Below are 21,592 nucleotides of genomic sequence, written 5' to 3' on the forward strand. Positions count from 1 at the left end.
GCCACTGTGGCTGCTGTTCTTGCATGGCATTCCCGGTGTCCCTACAGATGAGCATGAGCCGGACTTGTCTGTGTCGCCACCATAGCTGCTGTTCATGCATGGCGCCCCTGGTGTCCTATACAGATGAGCATGGGCTGGACTTGTCTGTGTAGCCTCCATAGCTGCTGTTCATGCATGGCATCCCCGGTGTCCTATACAGATGAGCATGGCCCGGACTTGTCTGTGTCGGCCACCGTGGCTGCTGTTCTTGCAATGCCAATGTGGCATCCCTGGTGTCCCTACATATGAGCATGGGCTGGACTTGTCTGTGTCGCCACCAAGACTGCTGTTGCATGGCATCCCCGGTGTCCTATAAAGATGAGCATGGGCTGGACTTGTCTATGTCGGCCACCATGGCTGCTGTTCTTGCATGGCATCCCTGGTGTCCTATACAGATGAGCATGGGCTGGACTTGTCTATGTCGGCTACCGTGGCTGCTGTTCTTGCACGGCATTCCTGGTGTCCCTACAGATGAGCATGGGCCAGACTTGTCTGTGTCGCCACCACAGCTGCTGTTCATGCATGGCATCCCTGGTGTCCTATACAGATGAGCATGGGCCAGACTTGTCTGTGTCACCACCATAGCTGCTGTTCTTGCATGGCATCCCTGGTGTCTTATACAGATGAGCATGGGCTGGACTTGTCTATGTTGGCTACCGTGGCTGCTGTTCTTGCACGGCATTCCCAGTGTCCCTACAGATGAGTATGGGCCAGACTTGTCTGTGTCGCCACCACAGCTGCTGTTCATGCATGGCATCTCTGGTGTCCTATACAGATGAGCATGGGCCAGACTTGTCTGTGTCGCCACCACAGCTGCTGTTCATGCATGGCATCCCTGGTGTCCTATACAGATGAGCATGGGCCAGACTTGTCTGTGTCACCACCATAGCTGCTGTTCTTGCATGGCATCCCTGGTGTCTTATACAGATGAGCATGGGCTGGACTTGTCTATGTTGGCTACCGTGGCTGCTGTTCTTGCACGGCATTCCCAGTGTCCCTACAGATGAGTATGGGCCAGACTTGTCTGTGTCGGCCACCGTGGCTTCTGTTCTTGCACGGCATCCCCGGCATCCTCCAGCCAACCCGAGCTGCAGGTTGGACACCCCTGTTATAGAGATTTAATTAGTGACCATAACGTATTTAAATCAGATTTGCATGAATTATTTTCACCTCCCTGAAATCAGTTGTTTCCATAAAACATTGTGCTGTATTGATCCAATACTTTATACATCATTGTAAAGCATTGGGGTAATTTTCTGAATGCGTTGACATTATTCAGTTTCAATTGGAAATTAATATCTTTAGCAATGTTCTTTATGACGTTTCGGAGTGCGATCCACCAACTGACCACTCGCTGTGCAGTCAGTCCGTCCTTCTCATCGTCATTTCATTACTTTAAAGGTTTTCCAACGTCGGATGGATTTTGGATCAAACAAGTATTTTTGCACAAGTGGACGCCTTTATACAACGCTGCAAAGATCTACTGGAGGTATGAATTTAATGTAATTCTTTCATTTATGTTAGAGCTGTTCTTCTCTGTGTCAGGGGTCTCCAAACTTTCTAAGCAAAGGGCCTTCAGACTTTAGGGGGGGGGGGGACTTTGGCCAAGGGGAGTAGATAACACCCCAGCGTCAGTGGGAGTGTGCAATGCCTCAGACTTGGTGGTCAGTGGGAGTAGAACAATTGCATAGCACCTGTGATCAATAGGAGGAGGAATGGTGTCCCATTGTTGGTGTCAGTGGAAAGAATTATGCCTCAATGTTGGTATCGGTGGGGGGAATAGTCCTCCAAGGGCTGGATAATGACAAGCAAAGGGCTGCATTCGGTCCGCAGTTTGGAGGCCACTGCTTTATGCCCTCCCATATAGATGAAGGCTATGAGTCTGTCCTCCTGCAGGGTGATACAGACAGAAGGGGGTATGAGTCTGTCCTCCTGCAGGGTGATACAGACAGAAGGGAGCTATGAGTCTGTCCTCCTGCAGGGTGATAAAGACAGAAGGGGGCTATGAGTCTGTCCTCCTCCTGCAGGGTGATACAGACAGAAGGGAGCTATGAGTCTGTCCTCCTCCTGCATGGTGATACAGACAGAAGGGGGCTTTGAGTCTGTCCTCCTCCTGCAGGGTGATACAGACAGAAGGGAGCTATGAGTCTGTCCTCCTGCAGGGTGATACAGACAGAAGGGGGCTATGAGTCTGTCCTCCTGCAGGGTGATACAGACAGAAGGGAGCTATGAGTCTGTCCTCCTGCAGGGTGATACAGACAGAAGGGAGCTATGAGTCTGTCCTCCTCCTGCAGGGTGATACAGACAGAAGGGAGCTATGAGTCTGTCCTCCTCCTGCAGGGTGATACAGACAGAAGGGAGCTACGAGTCTGTCCTCCTCCTGCAGGGTAATACAGACAGAAGGGAGCTATGAGTCTGTCTTCCTCCTACAGGGTGATACAGACAGAAGGAGCTATGAGTCTGTCCTCCTCCTGCAGGGTGATAAAGACAGAAGGGAGCTACTTGTCTGTCCTCCTCCTGTAGGGTGATACAGACAGAAGGGAGCTATGAGTCTGTCCTCCTCCTGTAGGGTGATACAGACAGAAGGGAGCTACTTGTCTGTCCTCCTCCTGCAGGGTAATACAGACAGAAGGGAGCTATGAGTCTGTCCTCCTCCTGCAGGGTGATACAGACAGAAGGGAGCTATGAGTCTGTCCTCCTCCTGCAGGGTGATACAGACAGAAGGGAGCTACGAGTCTGTCCTCCTCCTGCAGGGTGATACAGACAGAAGGGAGCTATGAGTATGTCCTCCTCCTGCAGGGTGATACAGACAGAAGGGGGCTATGAGTCTGTCCTCCTGCAGGGTGATACAGACAGAAGGAGGCTATGAGTCTGTCCTCCTCCTGCAGGGTGATACAGACAGAAGGGGGCTATGAGTCTGTCCTCCTCCTGCAAGGTGATACAGACAGAAGGGAGCTATGAGTCTGTCCTCTTCCTGCAGGGTGATACAGACAGAAGGGGGCTATGAGTCTGTCCTCCTGCAGGGTGATACAGACAGAAGGGAGCTATGAGTCTGTCCTCCTCCTGCAGGGTGATACAGACAGAAGGGGGCTATGAGTCTGTCCTCCTGCAGGGTGATACAGACAGAAGGGAGCTATGAGTCTGTCCTCCTGCAGGGTGATACAGACAGAAGGGAGCTATGAGTCTGTCCTCCTCCTGCAGGGTGATACAGACAGAAGGGAGCTATGAGTCTGTCCTCCTCCTGCAGGGTGATACAGACAGAAGGGAGCTACGAGTCTGTCCTCCTCCTGCAGGGTAATACAGACAGAAGGGAGCTATGAGTCTGTCTTCCTCCTACAGGGTGATACAGACAGAAGGAGCTATGAGTCTGTCCTCCTCCTGCAGGGTGATACAGACAGAAGGGAGCTATGAGTCTGTCCTCCTGCAGGGTGATACAGACAGAAGGGAGCTACTTGTCTGTCCTCCTCCTGCAGGGTAATACAGACAGAAGGGAGCTATGAGTCTGTCCTCCTCCTGCAGGGTGATACAGACAGAAGGGAGCTATGAGTCTGTCCTCCTCCTGCAGGGTGATACAGACAGAAGGGAGCTATGAGTCTGTCCTCCTCCTGTAGGGTGATACAGACAGAAGGGAGCTACGAGTCTGTCCTCCTCCTGCAGGGTGATACAGACAGAAGGGAGCTATGAGTATGTCCTCCTCCTGCAGGGTGATACAGACAGAAGGGGGCTATGAGTCTGTCCTCCTGCAGGGTGATACAGACAGAAGGGGGCTATGAGTCTGTCCTCCTCCTGCATGGTGATACAGACAGAAGGGAGCTATGAGTCTGTCCTCCTGCAGGGTGATACAGACAGAAGAAAGCTATAAGTCTGTCCTCCTGCAGGGTGATACAGACAGAAGGGAGCTATGAGTCTGTCCTCCTCCTGCAGGGTGATACAGACAGAAGGGAGCTATGAGTCTGTCCTCCTGCAGGGTGATACAGACAGAAGGGGGCTATGAGTCTGTCCTCCTCCTGCAGGGTGATACAGACAGAAGGGGGCTATGAGTCTGTCCTCCTTCTGCAGGGTGATACAGACAGAAGGGGGCTATGAGTCTGTCCTCCTGCAGGGTGATACAGACAGAAGGGAGCTATGAGTCTGTCCTCCTGCAGGGTGATACAGACAGAAGGGAGCTATGAGTCTGTCCTCCTCCTGCAGGGTGATACAGACAGAAGGGGGCTATGAGTCTGTCCTCCTGCAGGGTGATACAGACAGAAGGGAGCTATGAGTCTGTCCTCCTCCTGCAGGGTGATACAGACAGAAGGGGGCTATGAGTCTGTCCTCCTGCAGGGTGATACAGACAGAAGGGAGCTATGAGTCTGTCCTCCTGCAGGGTGATACAGAAAGAAGGGGGCTATGAGTCTGCCCTCCTCCTGCAGGGTGATACAGACAGAAGGGAGATATGAGTCTGTCCTCCTCCTGCAGGGTTATACAGACAGAAGGGGGCTATGAGTCTGTCCTCCTCCTGCAGGGTGATACAGACAGAAGGGAGCTATGAGTCTGTCCTCCTCCTGCAGGGTGATACAGACAGAAGGGGGCAATGAGTGTGTCCTCCTCCTGCAGGGTGATACAGACAGAAGGGGGTATGAGTCTGTTCTCCTCCTGCAGGGTGATACAGACAGAAGGGGGCAATGCATGTGTCCTCCTCCTGCAGGGTGATACAGACAGAAAGGAGCTATGAGTCTGTCCTCCTGCAGGGTGATACAGACAGAAGGGGCTATGAGTCTATCCTCCTCCTGCAGGGTGATACAGACAGAAGGGAGCTATGAGTCTGTGCTCCTCCTGCAGGGTGATACAGACAGAAGGGGCTATGAGTCTGTCCTCCTCCTGCAGGGTGATACAGACAGAAGTAAGATATGAGTCTTTCCTCCTCCCGCAGGGAGATACAGACAGAAGGGGGTATGAGTCTGTGCTCCTCCTGCAGGGTGATACAGACAGAAGGGGGTATGAGTCTGTGCTCCTCCTGCAGGGAGATACAGACAGAAGGGGGTATGAGTCTGCCCCTCTTTGTACAGGGTAATATAGAGATAGAGGGCTATAACACACATTTGGACTCAGGAGAGCCGTGTGAGTGACAGGTTGTTGATCACGGTCTTTGGTCTGTTCCCTTGGCTGGCAGTTAATAATTTTGGTGCCTCCTGCCTCAGTCCCTATTATAGCCCCTATTCAGCTCTGCAGCGGGGAGCTGTTAGTGGTCGCACTCGCGTGGCATGTTGCTATGGCGATGGAGCATGTATCGGACACACAGGCAAGCTGCTCCCAAGGTGCGTCAGAGGCGAGGGGAGGTGGAGGTCGGAATAACCCCTTACTTTCCAAAACCTCAGTGTAAAATGAGGGAAAACAGTATAGAAAATGTGATCTGTATCGTTCTGATGAAGCCTAATGCCCCGTACACACCATCACTTTATGTGATGAAAAAAAACGAAATTTTTTGTGAAGTAAAAAATGACGTTTTTGAAACTTCAATTTTCAAAGACGAAGTTGCCTACACACCATCGTTTTTCTCACAATGTTCTAGCAAAGCGAGGTTACGTTCACCACGTTTTTCCATTGAAGCTTGCTTCATAAGTAGCTTCTGGGCATGCGCGGATGAAAAAACGTCGTTTTAAACAACGTTTTTGCTACACACGGTCAATTTCTGTGAAGTAAAAGTTGACGTTTTGAAAAACGACACATAAAATTGAAGCATGCTTCAATTTTTTTTTGGTCGTTTTTTAGAAGACATAAAACGACGTTTTCCCCCACACACGGTCAATTAAAGTGACGTTTTTAAAACCGTCATTTTTTTTCATCACATAAAGTGATGGTGTGTACGGGGCATAAGGATGACCATGCTGAGTGATGAAGCCAATGGATGACCATGCTGAGTGATGAAGCCTAAGGATGACCATGCTGGACCTCCTAATGACAGAAGATTTGCCCAAAACTCTATCAGTGACATACAAAGAATTGTTTAAAATTAGTCCTAAGGCCTTGGTAAAATGCAGAGAGCGATGGGCAAATGAGGTCCCTGGTATACAAGGGGAGGAGTGGGATGACATGTGGGATCGTCCGTTCAAATATCTGGTGGCGGCTCGAGACAGACTCATTCAGTTCAAATTTCTGCATAGAAGCTACTACACTCCAGCCAGGCTGGCAGTGATTTATCCGTCGGTGCCACCTGAATGTTGGAGGTGCACTTTTTCGCCAGCAGACGCACACCACGTGTTTTGGGATTGCCCACAGATTCGGCAGTTCTGGACAGGGGTCACATCCTGTATAGAGGGAGTACTGGGGGTACCCATACCTAGAGAAATCAGTGTTTGTCTGTTGGGCTTGGTGGAGGAGGTGGTCCCATCTAGGGCGCATAGGACGTTACTTAGCATACTCTTATTTTACGGGAAAAAAGCTATTTTGCTCAAATGGAAGAGTCCGGGGGCACCAGAGATAGCATTTTGGAAGGGGCTGGTGAATGCTATGCTCCCATATTACAAGGCAACCTACCTGTCTCGGGGCTGTGTGGGTAAATTTGAAAAGGTATGGAGGGCCTGGTACGAATCTGACCAGACGGTTGGATAGTGTGAATAGGTAAATAAAGTCTGAATTCTGCACATTTTTATACCTGCAATTGACCGACTTCAGGTGCATCGGGAATATGAATGAGTATGAACTCTCAGCAAAGTGTACATCTCTTTTTCTTGCAGAGGAGTCCTGCGCTGATGTGTCGCAGGGGGAGGGAACTGAGTAGTAGGGGGGAGGGAGGGAGGGTGGTTTCAACTGGGTTTAGCCATCTGTGATGGCCTTGTTGTATGCACATGGTCATGTTGACCAAAGGTTTACTTGGTGTTCTACCAAGAAATGTATGTTTTGTTATGTCAACAAAAACTTCCAATAAAAAGAAATTTTCAAAAAAAAAAGGATGACCATGCTGAGCGATGAAGCCTAAGGATGACCATGCTGAGTGATGAATCCTAAGGATGACCATGCAGCGATGAATCCTAAGGATGACCATGCTGAGTGATGAATCCTAAGGATGACCATGCTGAGTGATGAAGCCCAAGGAGGACCATGCTGAGTGATGAAGCCCAAGGAGGACCATGCTGAGCGATGAAGCCTAAGGATGACCATGCTGAGCGATGAAGCCTAAGGATGACCATGCTGAGCGATGAAGCCTAAGGATGACCATGCTGAGCGATGAAGCCTAAGGATGACCATGCTGAGTGATGAATCCTAAGGATGACCATGCTGAGTGATGAATCCTAAGGATGACCATGCTGAGTGATGAATCCTAAGGATGACCATGCTGAGTGATGAAGCCTAAGATCAGCGCAATTCCCTTTTTTGTTTTTTCATTTAAAGCAAAGGCTGCTGGGGTGCAACAAAGAGCACCTGTAATTTAAAGCTGAAGTTTAATTTGCTTATGTTTTGCCACACCCAGTCCCACCTGTCCTCTCCTCATCAAAATGCTAATGAGACTTAAAAAAAAAGCCTTTCTGTTTTTATCACATACCTAATGTTAGAGCCAGTGACATCATTACTGTGTCTCTGGGCTTCTCTGTGCAAAGCAGAAAGATCATGGCTGGTGGGAGAAGCCAGGGGAGGAAAAAAGACTTAGGTCAGGTGTCTCCAAGGGCCAAATCCAGCCCGCTGCAAGGTTTTATCAGGCCCACAGCTAGGGTCAGTGGTGTTTTTCACGGGTCTTTCGGTCAATCTACATTTCTCAATTCTTGCCAACATGACAGTCCATCCCCATCAGACTCCTCCTTACATGAAATTCCCCATCAGACTCCCCCTTACATGAAATTCCCCATCAGACTCCCCCTTACATGAAATTCCCCATCAGACTCCCCCTTACATGAAATTCCCCATCAGACTCCCCCTTACATGAAATTCCCCATCAGACTCCCCCTTACATGAAAGTCTTCATCAGACTCCCCCTTACATGAAAGTCTTCATCAGACTCCCCCTTACATGAAAGTCTTCATCAGACTCCCCCTTACATGAAATTCCCCATCAGACTCCACCTTACATTAAATTCCCCATCAGACTCCCCCTTACATGAAAGTCTTCATCAGACTCCCCCTTACATGAAATTCCCCATCAGACTCCCCCTTACATGAAAGTCTTCATCAGACTCCCCCTTACATGAAATTCCCCATCAGACTCCCCCTTACATGAAAGTCTTCATCAGACTCCCCCTTACATGAAATTCCCCATCAGACTCCCCCTTACATGAAATTCCCCATCAGACTCCCCCTTACATGAAATTCCCCATCAGACTCCCCCTTACATGAAAGTCCTCATCAGACTCCCCCTTACATGAAAGTCCTCATCAGACTCCCCCTTACATGAAAGATCTCATCAGACTCCCCCTTCCATGAAAGATCTCATCAGACTCCCCCTTCCATGAAAGTCCCCATCAGACTCCCCCTTCCATGAAAGATCTCATCAGACTCCCCCTTCCATGAAAGATCTCATCAGACTCCCCCTTCCATGAAAGTCCCCATCAGACTCCCCCTTCCATGAAAGATCTCATCAGACTCCCCCTTCCATGAAAGATCTCATCAGACTCCCCCTTCCATGAAAGATCTCATCAGACTCCCCCTTCCATGAAAGATCTCATCAGACTCCCCCTTCCATGAAAGATCTCATCAGACTCCCCCTTCCATGAAAGATCTCATCAGACTCCCCTTCCATGAAAGATCTCATCAGACTCCCCTTCCATGAAAGATCTCATCAGACTCCCCTTCCATGAAAGATCTCATCAGACTCCCCTTCCATGAAAGATCTCATCAGACTCCCCCTACATGAAAGATCTCATCAGACTCCCCCTTCCATGAAAGATCTCATCAGACTCCCCCTTACATGAAAGTCTTCATCAGACTCCCCCTTACATGAAAGATCTCATCAGGCTCCCCCTTACATGAAAGATCTCATTAGACTCCCCCTTACATGAAAGTCCCCATCAGACTCCCCTTCTATAAAAGATCTCATCAGACTCCCCTTCCATGAAAGATCTCATTAGACTCCCCCTACATGAAATATCTCATTAGACTCCCCTTCCATGAAAGATCTCATCAGACTCCCCCTTACATGAAAGATCTCATCAGGCTCCCCCTTACATGAAATTCCCCATCAGACTCCCCCTTACATGAAATTCCCCATCAGACTCCCCCTTACATGAAAGTCTTCATCAGACTCCCCCTTACATGAAAGTCTTCATCAGACTCCCCCTTACATGAAAGTCTTCATCAGACTCCCCCTTACATGAAATTCCCCATCAGACTCCACCTTACATTAAATTCCCCATCAGACTCCCCCTTACATGAAAGTCTTCATCAGACTCCCCCTTACATGAAATTCCCCATCAGACTCCCCCTTACATGAAAGTCTTCATCAGACTCCCCCTTACATGAAATTCCCCATCAGACTCCCCCTTACATGAAAGTCTTCATCAGACTCCCCCTTACATGAAATTCCCCATCAGACTCCCCCTTACATGAAATTCCCCATCAGACTCCCCCTTACATGAAATTCCCCATCAGACTCCCCCTTACATGAAAGTCCTCATCAGACTCCCCCTTACATGAAAGTCCTCATCAGACTCCCCCTTACATGAAAGATCTCATCAGACTCCCCCTTCCATGAAAGATCTCATCAGACTCCCCCTTCCATGAAAGTCCCCATCAGACTCCCCCTTCCATGAAAGATCTCATCAGACTCCCCCTTCCATGAAAGATCTCATCAGACTCCCCCTTCCATGAAAGTCCCCATCAGACTCCCCCTTCCATGAAAGATCTCATCAGACTCCCCCTTCCATGAAAGATCTCATCAGACTCCCCCTTCCATGAAAGATCTCATCAGACTCCCCCTTCCATGAAAGATCTCATCAGACTCCCCCTTCCATGAAAGATCTCATCAGACTCCCCCTTCCATGAAAGATCTCATCAGACTCCCCTTCCATGAAAGATCTCATCAGACTCCCCTTCCATGAAAGATCTCATCAGACTCCCCTTCCATGAAAGATCTCATCAGACTCCCCCTACATGAAAGATCTCATCAGACTCCCCCTTCCATGAAAGATCTCATCAGACTCCCCCTTACATGAAAGTCTTCATCAGACTCCCCCTTACATGAAAGATCTCATCAGGCTCCCCCTTACATGAAAGATCTCATTAGACTCCCCCTTACATGAAAGTCCCCATCAGACTCCCCTTCTATAAAAGATCTCATCAGACTCCCCTTCCATGAAAGATCTCATTAGACTCCCCCTACATGAAATATCTCATTAGACTCCCCTTCCATGAAAGATCTCATCAGACTCCCCCTTACATGAAAGATCTCATCAGGCTCCCCCTTACATGAAATATCTCATTAGACTCCCCCTTACATGAAAGTCCCCATCAGACTCCCCTTCCATGAAAGATCTCATCAGACTCCCCCTTCCATAAAAGATCTCATGAGACTCCCCTTCCATGAAAGATCTCATTAGACTCCCCCTACATGAAATATCTCATTAGACTCCCCTTCCATGAAAGATCTCATCAGACTCCCCCTTACATGAAAGATCTCATCAGGCTCCCCCTTACATGAAAGATCTCATTAGACTCCCCCTTACATGAAAGTCCCCATCAGACTCCCCTTCCATGAAAGATCTCATCAGACTCCCCTTCCATGAAAGATCTCATTAGACTCCCCCTACATGAAATATCTCATTAGACTCCCCTTCCATGAAAGATCTCATCAGACTCCCCCTTACATGAAAGATCTCATCAGACTCCCCCTTACATGAAAGATCTCATCAGACTCCCCCTTCCATGAAAGATCTCATCAGACTCCCCCTTCCATGAAAGATCTCATCAGACTCCCCCTTCCATGAAAAGATCTCATCAGACTCCCCCTTACATGAAAGATCTCATCAGACTCCCCCTTCCATGAAAGTCCCCATCAGACTCCCCCTTCCATGAAAGATCTCATCAGACTCCCCCTTCCATGAAAGATCTCATCAGACTCCCCTTCCATGAAAGATCTCATCAGACTCCCCCTTTCATGAAAGATCTCATTAGACTCCCCCTTCCATGAAAGATCTCATCAGACTCCCCCTTACATGAAAGATCTCATCAGACTCCCTCTTCCATGAAAGATCTCATCAGACTTCCCTGACATGAAAGATCTCATCAGACTCCCCTTACATGAAATATCTCATCAGACTCCCCCTACATGAAAGATCTCATCAGACTCCCCCTTCCATGAAAGATCTCATCAGACTCCCCCTTACATGAAAGTCTTCATCAGACTCCCCCTTACATGAAAGATCTCATCAGGCTCCCCCTTACATGAAAGATCTCATCAAACTCCCCCTTACATGAAAGATCTCATCAGACTCACCTTACATGAAAGATCTCATCAGACTCCCCCTTACATGAAATTCCCCATCAGACTCCCCCTTACATGAAATTCCCCATCAGACTCCCCCTTACATGAAATTCCCCATCAGACTCCCCCTTACATGAAAGTCCTCATCAGACTCCCCCTTACATGAAATTCCCCATCAGACTCCCCCTTACATGAAATTCCCCATCAGACTCCCCCTTACATGAAATTCCCCATCAGACTCCCCCTTACATGAAATTCCCCATCAGACTCCCCCTTACATGAAATTCCCCATCAGACTCCCCCTTACATGAAATTCCCCATCAGACTCCCCCTTACATGAAATTCCCCATCAGACTCCCCCTTACATGAAATTCCCCATCAGACTCCCCCTTACATGAAATTCCCCATCAGACTCCCCCTTACATGAAATTCCCCATCAGACTCCCCTTACATGAAAGATCTCATCAGGCTCCCCCTTACATGAAAGATCTCATTAGACTCCCCCTTACATGAAAGTTCCCATCAGACTCCCCTTCCATGAAAGATCTCATCAGACTCCCCCTTCCATAAAAGATCTCATCAGACTCCCCTTCCATGAAAGATCTCATTAGACTCCCCCTACATGAAATATCTCATTAGACTTCCCTTCCATGAAAGTCTTCATCAGACTCCCCCTTACATGAAAGTCCTCATCAGACTCCCCCTTACATGAAAGATCTCATCAGACTCCCCCTTCCATGAAAGATCTCATCAGACTCCCCCTTCCATGAAAGTCCCCATCAGACTCCCCCTTCCATGAAAGATCTCATCAGACTCCCCCTTCCATGAAAGATCTCATCAGACTCCCCCTTCCATGAAAGTCCCCATCAGACTCCCCCTTCCATGAAAGATCTCATCAGACTCCCCCTTCCATGAAAGATCTCATCAGACTCCCCCTTCCATGAAAGATCTCATCAGACTCCCCCTTCCATGAAAGATCTCATCAGACTCCCCCTTCCATGAAAGATCTCATCAGACTCCCCCTTCCATGAAAGATCTCATCAGACTCCCCTTCCATGAAAGATCTCATCAGACTCCCCTTCCATGAAAGATCTCATCAGACTCCCCTTCCATGAAAGATCTCATCAGACTCCCCCTACATGAAAGATCTCATCAGACTCCCCCTTCCATGAAAGATCTCATCAGACTCCCCCTTACATGAAAGTCTTCATCAGACTCCCCCTTACATGAAAGATCTCATCAGGCTCCCCCTTACATGAAAGATCCCATTAGACTCCCCCTTACATGAAAGTCCCCATCAGACTCCCCTTCTATAAAAGATCTCATCAGACTCCCCTTCCATGAAAGATCTCATTAGACTCCCCCTACATGAAATATCTCATTAGACTCCCCTTCCATGAAAGATCTCATCAGACTCCCCCTTACATGAAAGATCTCATCAGGCTCCCCCTTACATGAAATATCTCATTAGACTCCCCCTTACATGAAAGTCCCCATCAGACTCCCCTTCCATGAAAGATCTCATCAGACTCCCCCTTCCATAAAAGATCTCATGAGACTCCCCTTCCATGAAAGATCTCATTAGACTCCCCCTACATGAAATATCTCATTAGACTCCCCTTCCATGAAAGATCTCATCAGACTCCCCCTTACATGAAAGATCTCATCAGGCTCCCCCTTACATGAAAGATCTCATTAGACTCCCCCTTACATGAAAGTCCCCATCAGACTCCCCTTCCATGAAAGATCTCATCAGACTCCCCTTCCATGAAAGATCTCATTAGACTCCCCCTACATGAAATATCTCATTAGACTCCCCTTCCATGAAAGATCTCATCAGACTCCCCCTTACATGAAAGATCTCATCAGACTCCCCCTTACATGAAAGATCTCATCAGACTCCCCCTTCCATGAAAGATCTCATCAGACTCCCCCTTCCATGAAAGATCTCATCAGACTCCCCCTTCCATGAAAAGATCTCATCAGACTCCCCCTTACATGAAAGATCTCATCAGACTCCCCCTTCCATGAAAGTCCCCATCAGACTCCCCCTTCCATGAAAGATCTCATCAGACTCCCCCTTCCATGAAAGATCTCATCAGACTCCCCTTCCATGAAAGATCTCATCAGACTCCCCCTTTCATGAAAGATCTCATTAGACTCCCCCTTCCATGAAAGATCTCATCAGACTCCCCCTTACATGAAAGATCTCATCAGACTCCCTCTTCCATGAAAGATCTCATCAGACTTCCCTGACATGAAAGATCTCATCAGACTCCCCTTACATGAAATATCTCATCAGACTCCCCCTACATGAAAGATCTCATCAGACTCCCCCTTCCATGAAAGATCTCATCAGACTCCCCCTTACATGAAAGTCTTCATCAGACTCCCCCTTACATGAAAGATCTCATCAGGCTCCCCCTTACATGAAAGATCTCATCAAACTCCCCCTTACATGAAAGATCTCATCAGACTCACCTTACATGAAAGATCTCATCAGACTCCCCCTTACATGAAATTCCCCATCAGACTCCCCCTTACATGAAATTCCCCATCAGACTCCCCCTTACATGAAATTCCCCATCAGACTCCCCCTTACATGAAAGTCCTCATCAGACTCCCCCTTACATGAAATTCCCCATCAGACTCCCCCTTACATGAAATTCCCCATCAGACTCCCCCTTACATGAAATTCCCCATCAGACTCCCCCTTACATGAAATTCCCCATCAGACTCCCCCTTACATGAAATTCCCCATCAGACTCCCCCTTACATGAAATTCCCCATCAGACTCCCCCTTACATGAAATTCCCCATCAGACTCCCCCTTACATGAAATTCCCCATCAGACTCCCCCTTACATGAAATTCCCCATCAGACTCCCCCTTACATGAAATTCCCCATCAGACTCCCCTTACATGAAAGATCTCATCAGGCTCCCCCTTACATGAAAGATCTCATTAGACTCCCCCTTACATGAAAGTTCCCATCAGACTCCCCTTCCATGAAAGATCTCATCAGACTCCCCCTTCCATAAAAGATCTCATCAGACTCCCCTTCCATGAAAGATCTCATTAGACTCCCCCTACATGAAATATCTCATTAGACTTCCCTTCCATGAAAGTCTTCATCAGACTCCCCCTTACATGAAAGTCTTCATCAGACTCCCCCTTACATGAAAGATCTCATCAGGCTCCCCCTTACATGAAAGATCTCATTAGACTCCCCCTTACATGAAAGTCCCCATCAGACTCCCCTTCCATGAAAGATCTCATCAGACTCCCCCTTACATGAAAGATCTCATCAGACTCCCCCTTCCATGAAAGATCTCATCAGACTCCCCCTTCCATGAAAAGATCTCATCAGACTCCCCCTTCCATGAAAAGATCTCATCAGACTCCCCCTTACATGAAAGATCTCATCAGACTCCCCCTTCCATGAAAAGATCTCATCAGACTCCCCCTTCCATGAAAGATCTCATCAGACTCCCCCTTCCATGAAAGTCCCCATCAGACTCCCCCTTCCATGAAAGATCTCATCAGACTCCCCCTTCCATGAAAGATCTCATCAGACTCCCCTTCCATGAAAGATCTCATCAGACTCCCCCTTCCATGAAAGATCTCATCAGACTCCCCCTTTCATGAAAGATCTCATTAGACTCCCCCTTCCATGAAAGATCTCATTAGAGTCCCCCTACATGAAAGATCTCATCAGACTCCCCTTCCATGAAAGATCTCATCAGACTCCCCCTTCCATGAAAGATCTCATCAGACTCCCCCTTTCATGAAAGATCTCATTAGACTCCCCCTTCCATGAAAGATCTCATTAGAGTCCCCCTACATGAAAGATCTCATCAGACTCCCCCTTACATGAAAGATCTCATCAGACTCCCCCTTCCATGAAAGATCTCATCAGACTCCCCTTACATGAAAGATCTCATCAGACTCCCCTTACATGAAATATCTCATCAGACTCCCCCTACATGAAAGATCTCATCAGACTCCCCCTTCCATGAAAGATCTCATCAGACTCCCCCTTACATGAAAGTCTTCATCAGACTCCCCCTTACATGAAAGATCTCATCAGGCTCCCCCTTACATGAAAGATCTCATTAGACTCCCCCTTACATGAAAGTCCCCATCAGACTCCCCTTCCATGAAAGATCTCATCAGACTCCCCCTTCCATAAAAGATCTCATCAGACTCCCCTTCCATGAAAGATCTCATTAGACTCCCCCTACATGAAATATCTCATTAGACTCCCCTTCCATGAAAGATCTCATCAGACTCCCCCTTACATGAAAGATCTCATCAGGCTCCCCCTTACATGAAAGATCTCATTAGACTCCCCCTTACATGAAAGATCTCATCAGGCTCCCCCTTACATGAAAGATCTCATTAGACTCCCCCTTACATGAAAGTCCCCATCAGACTCCCCTTCCATGAAAGATCTCATCAGACTCCCCCTTCCATAAAAGATCTCATCAGACTCCCCTTCCATGAAAGATCTCATTAGACTCCCCCTACATGAAATATCTCATTAGACTCCCCTTCCATGAAAGATCTCATCAGACTCCCCCTAACATGAAAGATCTCATCAGACTCCCCCTTCCATGAAAGATCTCATCAGACTCCCCCTTCCATGAAAGATCTCATCAGACTCCCCCTTCCATGAAAGATCTCATCAGACTCCCCCTTCCATGAAAAGATCTCATCAGACTCCCCCTTACATGAAAGATCTCATCAGACTCCCCCTTCCATGAAAGTCCCCATCAGACTCCCCCTTCCATGAAAGATCTCATCAGACTCCCCCTTCCATGAAAGATCTCATCAGACTCCCCTTCCATGAAAGATCTCATCAGACTCCCCCTTTCATGAAAGATCTCATTAGACTCCCCCTTCCATGAAAGATCTCATCAGACTCCCCCTTACATGAAAGATCTCATCAGACTCCCTCTTCCATGAAAGATCTCATCAGACTTCCCTGACATGAAAGATCTCATCAGACTCCCCTTACATGAAATATCTCATCAGACTCCCCCTACATGAAAGATCTCATCAGACTCCCCCTTCCATGAAAGATCTCATCAGACTCCCCCTTACATGAAAGTCTTCATCAGACTCCCCCTTACATGAAAGATCTCATCAGGCTCCCCCTTACATGAAAGATCTCATCAGACTCCCCCTTACATGAAAGATCTCATCAGACTCACCTTACATGAAAGATCTCATCAGACTCCCCCTTACATGAAATTCCCCATCAGACTCCCCCTTACATGAAATTCCCCATCAGACTCCCCCTTACATGAAATTCCCCATCAGACTCCCCCTTACATGAAAGTCCTCATCAGACTCCCCCTTACATGAAATTCCCCATCAGACTCCCCCTTACATGAAATTCCCCATCAGACTCCCCCTTACATGAAATTCCCCATCAGACTCCCCCTTACATGAAATTCCCCATCAGACTCCCCCTTACATGAAATTCCCCATCAGACTCCCCCTTACATGAAATTCGCCATCAGACTCCCCCTTACATGAAATTCCCCATCAGACTCCCCCTTACATGAAATTCCCCATCAGACTCCCCCTTACATGAAATTCCCCATCAGACTCCCCTTACATGAAAGATCTCATTAGACTCCCCCTACATGAAAGATCTCATCAGACTCCCCTTACATGAAAGATCTCATTAGACTCCCCTTCCATGAAAGATCTTATCAGACTCCCCTTCCATGAAAGATCTCATTAGACTCCCCCTACATGAAAGATCTCATCAGACTCCCCCTTCCATGAAAGATCTCATCAGACTCCCCCTTCCATAAGGGATCTCATCAGACTCCCCCTTACATGAAAGATCTCATCAGACTCCCCCTTGCATGAAAGATCTCATCAGACTCCCCCTTGCATCACTACGCTGCTTCTCCTTTTGCTGTCCAGTCACAGGCTGGGGGCTTGTCCGGGATGACCTAGACCCAGAGGCGGTGGGTTGAACAATGCTCACCATCAGACTGAAGACATCTACTAGCAGAATAAAGTACTAGAAGGGAAAATCTCTGGACTGAAGCTGAATATTACAGCAAAAGCAGCTTCTGTCATTTTAACTTTTTACTGGGTTATTCATTTTTATCTTATTTGTATTTTAGTTCTGCTTCAGACAGTATGAAAAGTGGGACGTCCTTTCTATAAAGTACTCTGAAACTTTCATAGTTGAAAAAAGGGCAGCACCAGCCTTCCTTACCTGCGTTCTTTCCTGAAGGGGTCTTCAAAATTTCTAAACAAAGGGACAGTATACTGACTTTAGACACAATGCGGGGGGGGGGGGGGGGGGTAGGACAGTGGGAAAAGAAAATATCCTGGTGTCAGTGGTAGGAATAGTGCATCATTGTTGGTGCCGTTAGGAGGTATTTTGCCCATTCATTGGTGTCTGTGGGAGGACATATGCCCAAATGTTGGTGTCATTGGGAGGAATAGTGCTCCATCATTGGTGTCATTGGGAGGAATTGTTCCCCAGTGTTGGGGTCATTGGGAGGAATTGTTCCCCAGTGTTGGTGTCATTGGGTGGAATAGTGCTCCATCATCGGTGTCATTGGGAGAAATTGTTCCCCGGTGTTGGTGTCATTGGGAGGAATTGTTCCCAGTGTTGGTGTCATTGGGAGGAATTGTTCCCAGTGTTGGTGTCATTGGGAGGAATTGTTCCCAGTGTTGGTGTCATTGGGAGGAATTGTTTTCCCCGGTGTTGGTGTCATTGGGAGGAATTGTTTTCCCCGGTGTTGGTGTCATTGGGAGGAATTGTTCCCCAGTGTTGGTGTCATTGGGAGGAATTGTTCCCAGTGTTGGTGTCATTGGGAGGAATTGTTTTCCCCGGTGTTGGTGTCATTGGGAGGAATTGTTCCCCAGTGTTGGTGTCATTGGGAGGAATTGTTCCCAGTGTTGGTGCCATTGGGATGAATTTTTCCCCAGTGTTGGTGTCATTGGAAGTAATTGATCCCCAGTGTTAGGGTTATTAGGAGGAATTGTTCCCTGGTGTTGGTGTCATTTGGAGGAATTGTTCCCCAGTGTTGGTGTCATTGGGAGGAATTGTTCCCCAGTGTTGGTGTCATTGGGAGGAATTGTTCCCCAATGTTGGGGTCATTGGGAGGAATTTTTCTCCAGTGTTGGGGTCATTGGGAGGAATTGTTCCCCAGTGTTTTTAGTGTCATTGGGAGGAATTGTTCCCCAGTGTTGGTGTCATTGGGAGAAATTGTTCCCCATTGTTGGTGTCATTGGGAGGAATTGTTCCCCGGTGTTGGTGTCATTGGGAGGAATTGTTCCCCAGTGTTGGTGTCATTGGGAGGAATTGTTCCCCAGTGTTGGTGTCATTGGGAGGAATTGTTCCTCGGTGTTGGTGTCATTGGGAGGAATTGTTCCTCGGTGTTGGTGTCATTGGGAGGAATTGTTCCTCGTGTTGGTGTCATTGAGAAGAATATTCCCCAACTGTTGGTGTTATTGGGAGGAACTGTGCTCCATTGTTGGTGTCATTGGGAGGAATTGTGCCCCTTCATTGGTGTCAGTGGGAAGACATATGCCCAATTGCTGGTATGAATGGATAGAATAGTGCTCCATGGGCCAGATAAAAGCAGGCAAAGGGCTGCAGTTTGGAGACCACTGCTTTACTGCATAGTGTGATCTGCAATACAAGTGATCTATAGCTATGATTTGATATCAGTAAAGTCATGGTGCTTGAAAGGGACACTTCTGGGATTGTTGGTCCCCCGCGACACTTAATGGTACCTCTTGCCAACCCCTTTTGTCATTACTGGCAGGAGGAACCATTGAATGCTTCTGGGGGACCAGAAGACCAAAACTCACAGATTTCTAATTGTCCATGGCTCCACTTTAAGCTTCAGCAAGGCTTAACTTTCTGCTCATGGTGGCTTTGCAACAGATTTTTTTAAATCGATCAAGTCAAGGCATGCTGGCATTTGTAGTTCTGCAACAACTAGAAGCCCACTCGTTAGCTGCGTTCTACATCATTACTCGTTTTATTGGTACAGAGTCCTACAGTGGGAGCCCGTAGCGTTACCTTTAATAGGCAAGCAATAAAAACCCGCCATCGAACGCAAGAAATAACTCCTTTATTATCTGTACTTTCTGCTGGCTGTTTCCAGCGGTGAAAAGATTCAGGGGAATTTGAAGCTCACGCTGCGTAAATAATAGAAGGAAAACCGATTTTTGGAAATGGCTTCAGTTACTGCTCTGTACGGGGCTTTATAAAGCCATTCCATTTAACTACTCTGCCATTCCTTAAAGGGTCAGTCCACTCCAAATTGAATTTTAGAACTGTTAGAAGGTAGCGTGCACACCATGCCCTCGCTTCTTAATCTCTCAGGGATTCCAGCAGTGAGATCTCTGAGCAAAAGTTTATGGGGTGTGTTATTAAAAAAAAAAAAAATCAGTTCGCCCAATGAAAATGCAGGTACGTTTTTTTCTCTGCGAATTGTGAAAAAAAAAAACTAATATCATTAGGCTACTTCCTGTGCAACTCGAATATTTTTAATTGATTCAAACTGCAAAGTACTGCATTTGGCCACTAGATGGTGCTAAGCATCACAAGAGTGTCCTATGATACTTAGCACCATCTAGTGGACAAATGCGATATTTTCAATTTTTAATCATTTCCGTTTTTCACCACTTCAGCCCCGGACCATTTGTCTGCCCAAAGACCAGAGCACTTTTTGCGATTCGGCACTGCGTCGCTTTAACGGACAATTGGGCAGTTGTGTGACGTGGCTCCCAAACAAAATTGGGGTCCTTTTTTCTCCAGAGCTTTCTTTTGGTGGTATTTGATCAGCTCTACAATTTTTTTATTTTTTGCGCACTAAACAAAAATAGAGTGAGAATTTTGAAAAAAAAAAATTTTTTTTTTTTACTTTTTGCTATAATAAATATCCCCCCCCAAAAAATATACAAAAAAACAGTTTAGGCCGATACGTATTCTTCTACATTGTTTTGGTAAAAAAAAATATCGCAATAATCGTTTATTGATTGGTTTGCGCAAAAGTTATAGCGTTTACAAAATAGGGGATAGATTTATGGCATTTTTATTAATAATTGTTTTACTAGTAATGGTGGCGATCAGCGTTTTTTATCGTGACTGCGACATTATGGCCCTATTTTGAGACCATTCACATTTATACAGCGACACAGGTGTGCGCAGCCTTTGGCATTAGGGTGTGCACCCCAAAGCTCAAACACACTCTACCGATCACTCACAATGTTCATTCAGAAAGGGATAGGCTGGTAAATGGCATATTTACTGGCCCCTTCCCTCACTCATCCTAAAACATCAACAAGCGGTGGGAGAGGGGGGAAGCTGGTAGTGCTGTGGGGGGGGGGGGAACCAGGTCAGTAGGGGGAATCTGTTCTGCACAGGGTGATAGGGGTGTGCCTGGGTACACCTGGCACACCCTGTGTGCACGCCTATGCACAGCGACTAGTGCTATAAAAATGCACTGATTTTACTGTGTAAATGTGACTGGCAGTGAAGGGGTTAAAGTGGTTGTAAACCCTCGGGGACAAGTTACATCTACAGATACGCCTAGATTAAGGCTTACCTGTAGGTGCTTGCAATATCTCCGAGACCTACATGGTCTCCGAGATATTTGCAATTTCCCCGAGCGACGCCTTCTTGTGCGCCTGCGCCGTCTTGAAAGGGCACGCTGTCATGCCGTTAAAGGCTCCCCAGCCATAGGTCCCCCGGACAACAAACTTTGCACACTTGTAGAGGAAGAGGCTATATGTGTGCCAAGATTGAGGTCCAGGGGAGCTATGGTCGGCCGGTACCGGGTCCCCAAAGCCCGGGAGATCAGGCGCAAAAAGGTGACTTGAGTATAAGTCGAGGGGGGCATTTTCAGCACAAAAAAATGTGCTGAAAAACTCGGCTTATACTCGAGTATATACGGTAATCGTTAAAAAATCGTGATCTTGATTCAACCCCCCCTCACGATCTCTATTGCAGAGTTTCCAGATTCTTTCATGTTAGGCCCCGTACTCACGACCAAACATGTCTGCTGAAACTGGTCCGCGGACCATTTTCAGCAGACATGTTTGGCCGTGTGTAGGCCCGAGCGGACCATTTTCGGGCGGATCGAAAAGGTTTCCAGCGGACAACTGTTTCCTGGA

At 47.5% G+C, this 21,592-nt stretch overlaps 1 protein-coding gene across 1 annotated transcript in view; it reads left to right on the top strand.

Moving 5' to 3' along the window:
- The window catches only part of DNAH2 (dynein axonemal heavy chain 2), a 402,999-nt gene that overhangs the window by 61,112 nt on the left and 320,295 nt on the right, over nucleotides 1-21,592 (top strand). The window contains exon 9 of the mRNA XM_040346833.1: nucleotides 1,441-1,528. Coding sequence (XP_040202767.1) covers nucleotides 1,441-1,528 — 88 coding nt within the window. The remainder of the gene's footprint in view (nucleotides 1-1,440; nucleotides 1,529-21,592) is intronic.

This window comes from Rana temporaria, chromosome 3 (genome assembly GCF_905171775.1).
Source record: "Rana temporaria chromosome 3, aRanTem1.1, whole genome shotgun sequence".
Lineage (NCBI taxonomy): Eukaryota > Metazoa > Chordata > Amphibia > Anura > Ranidae > Rana > Rana temporaria.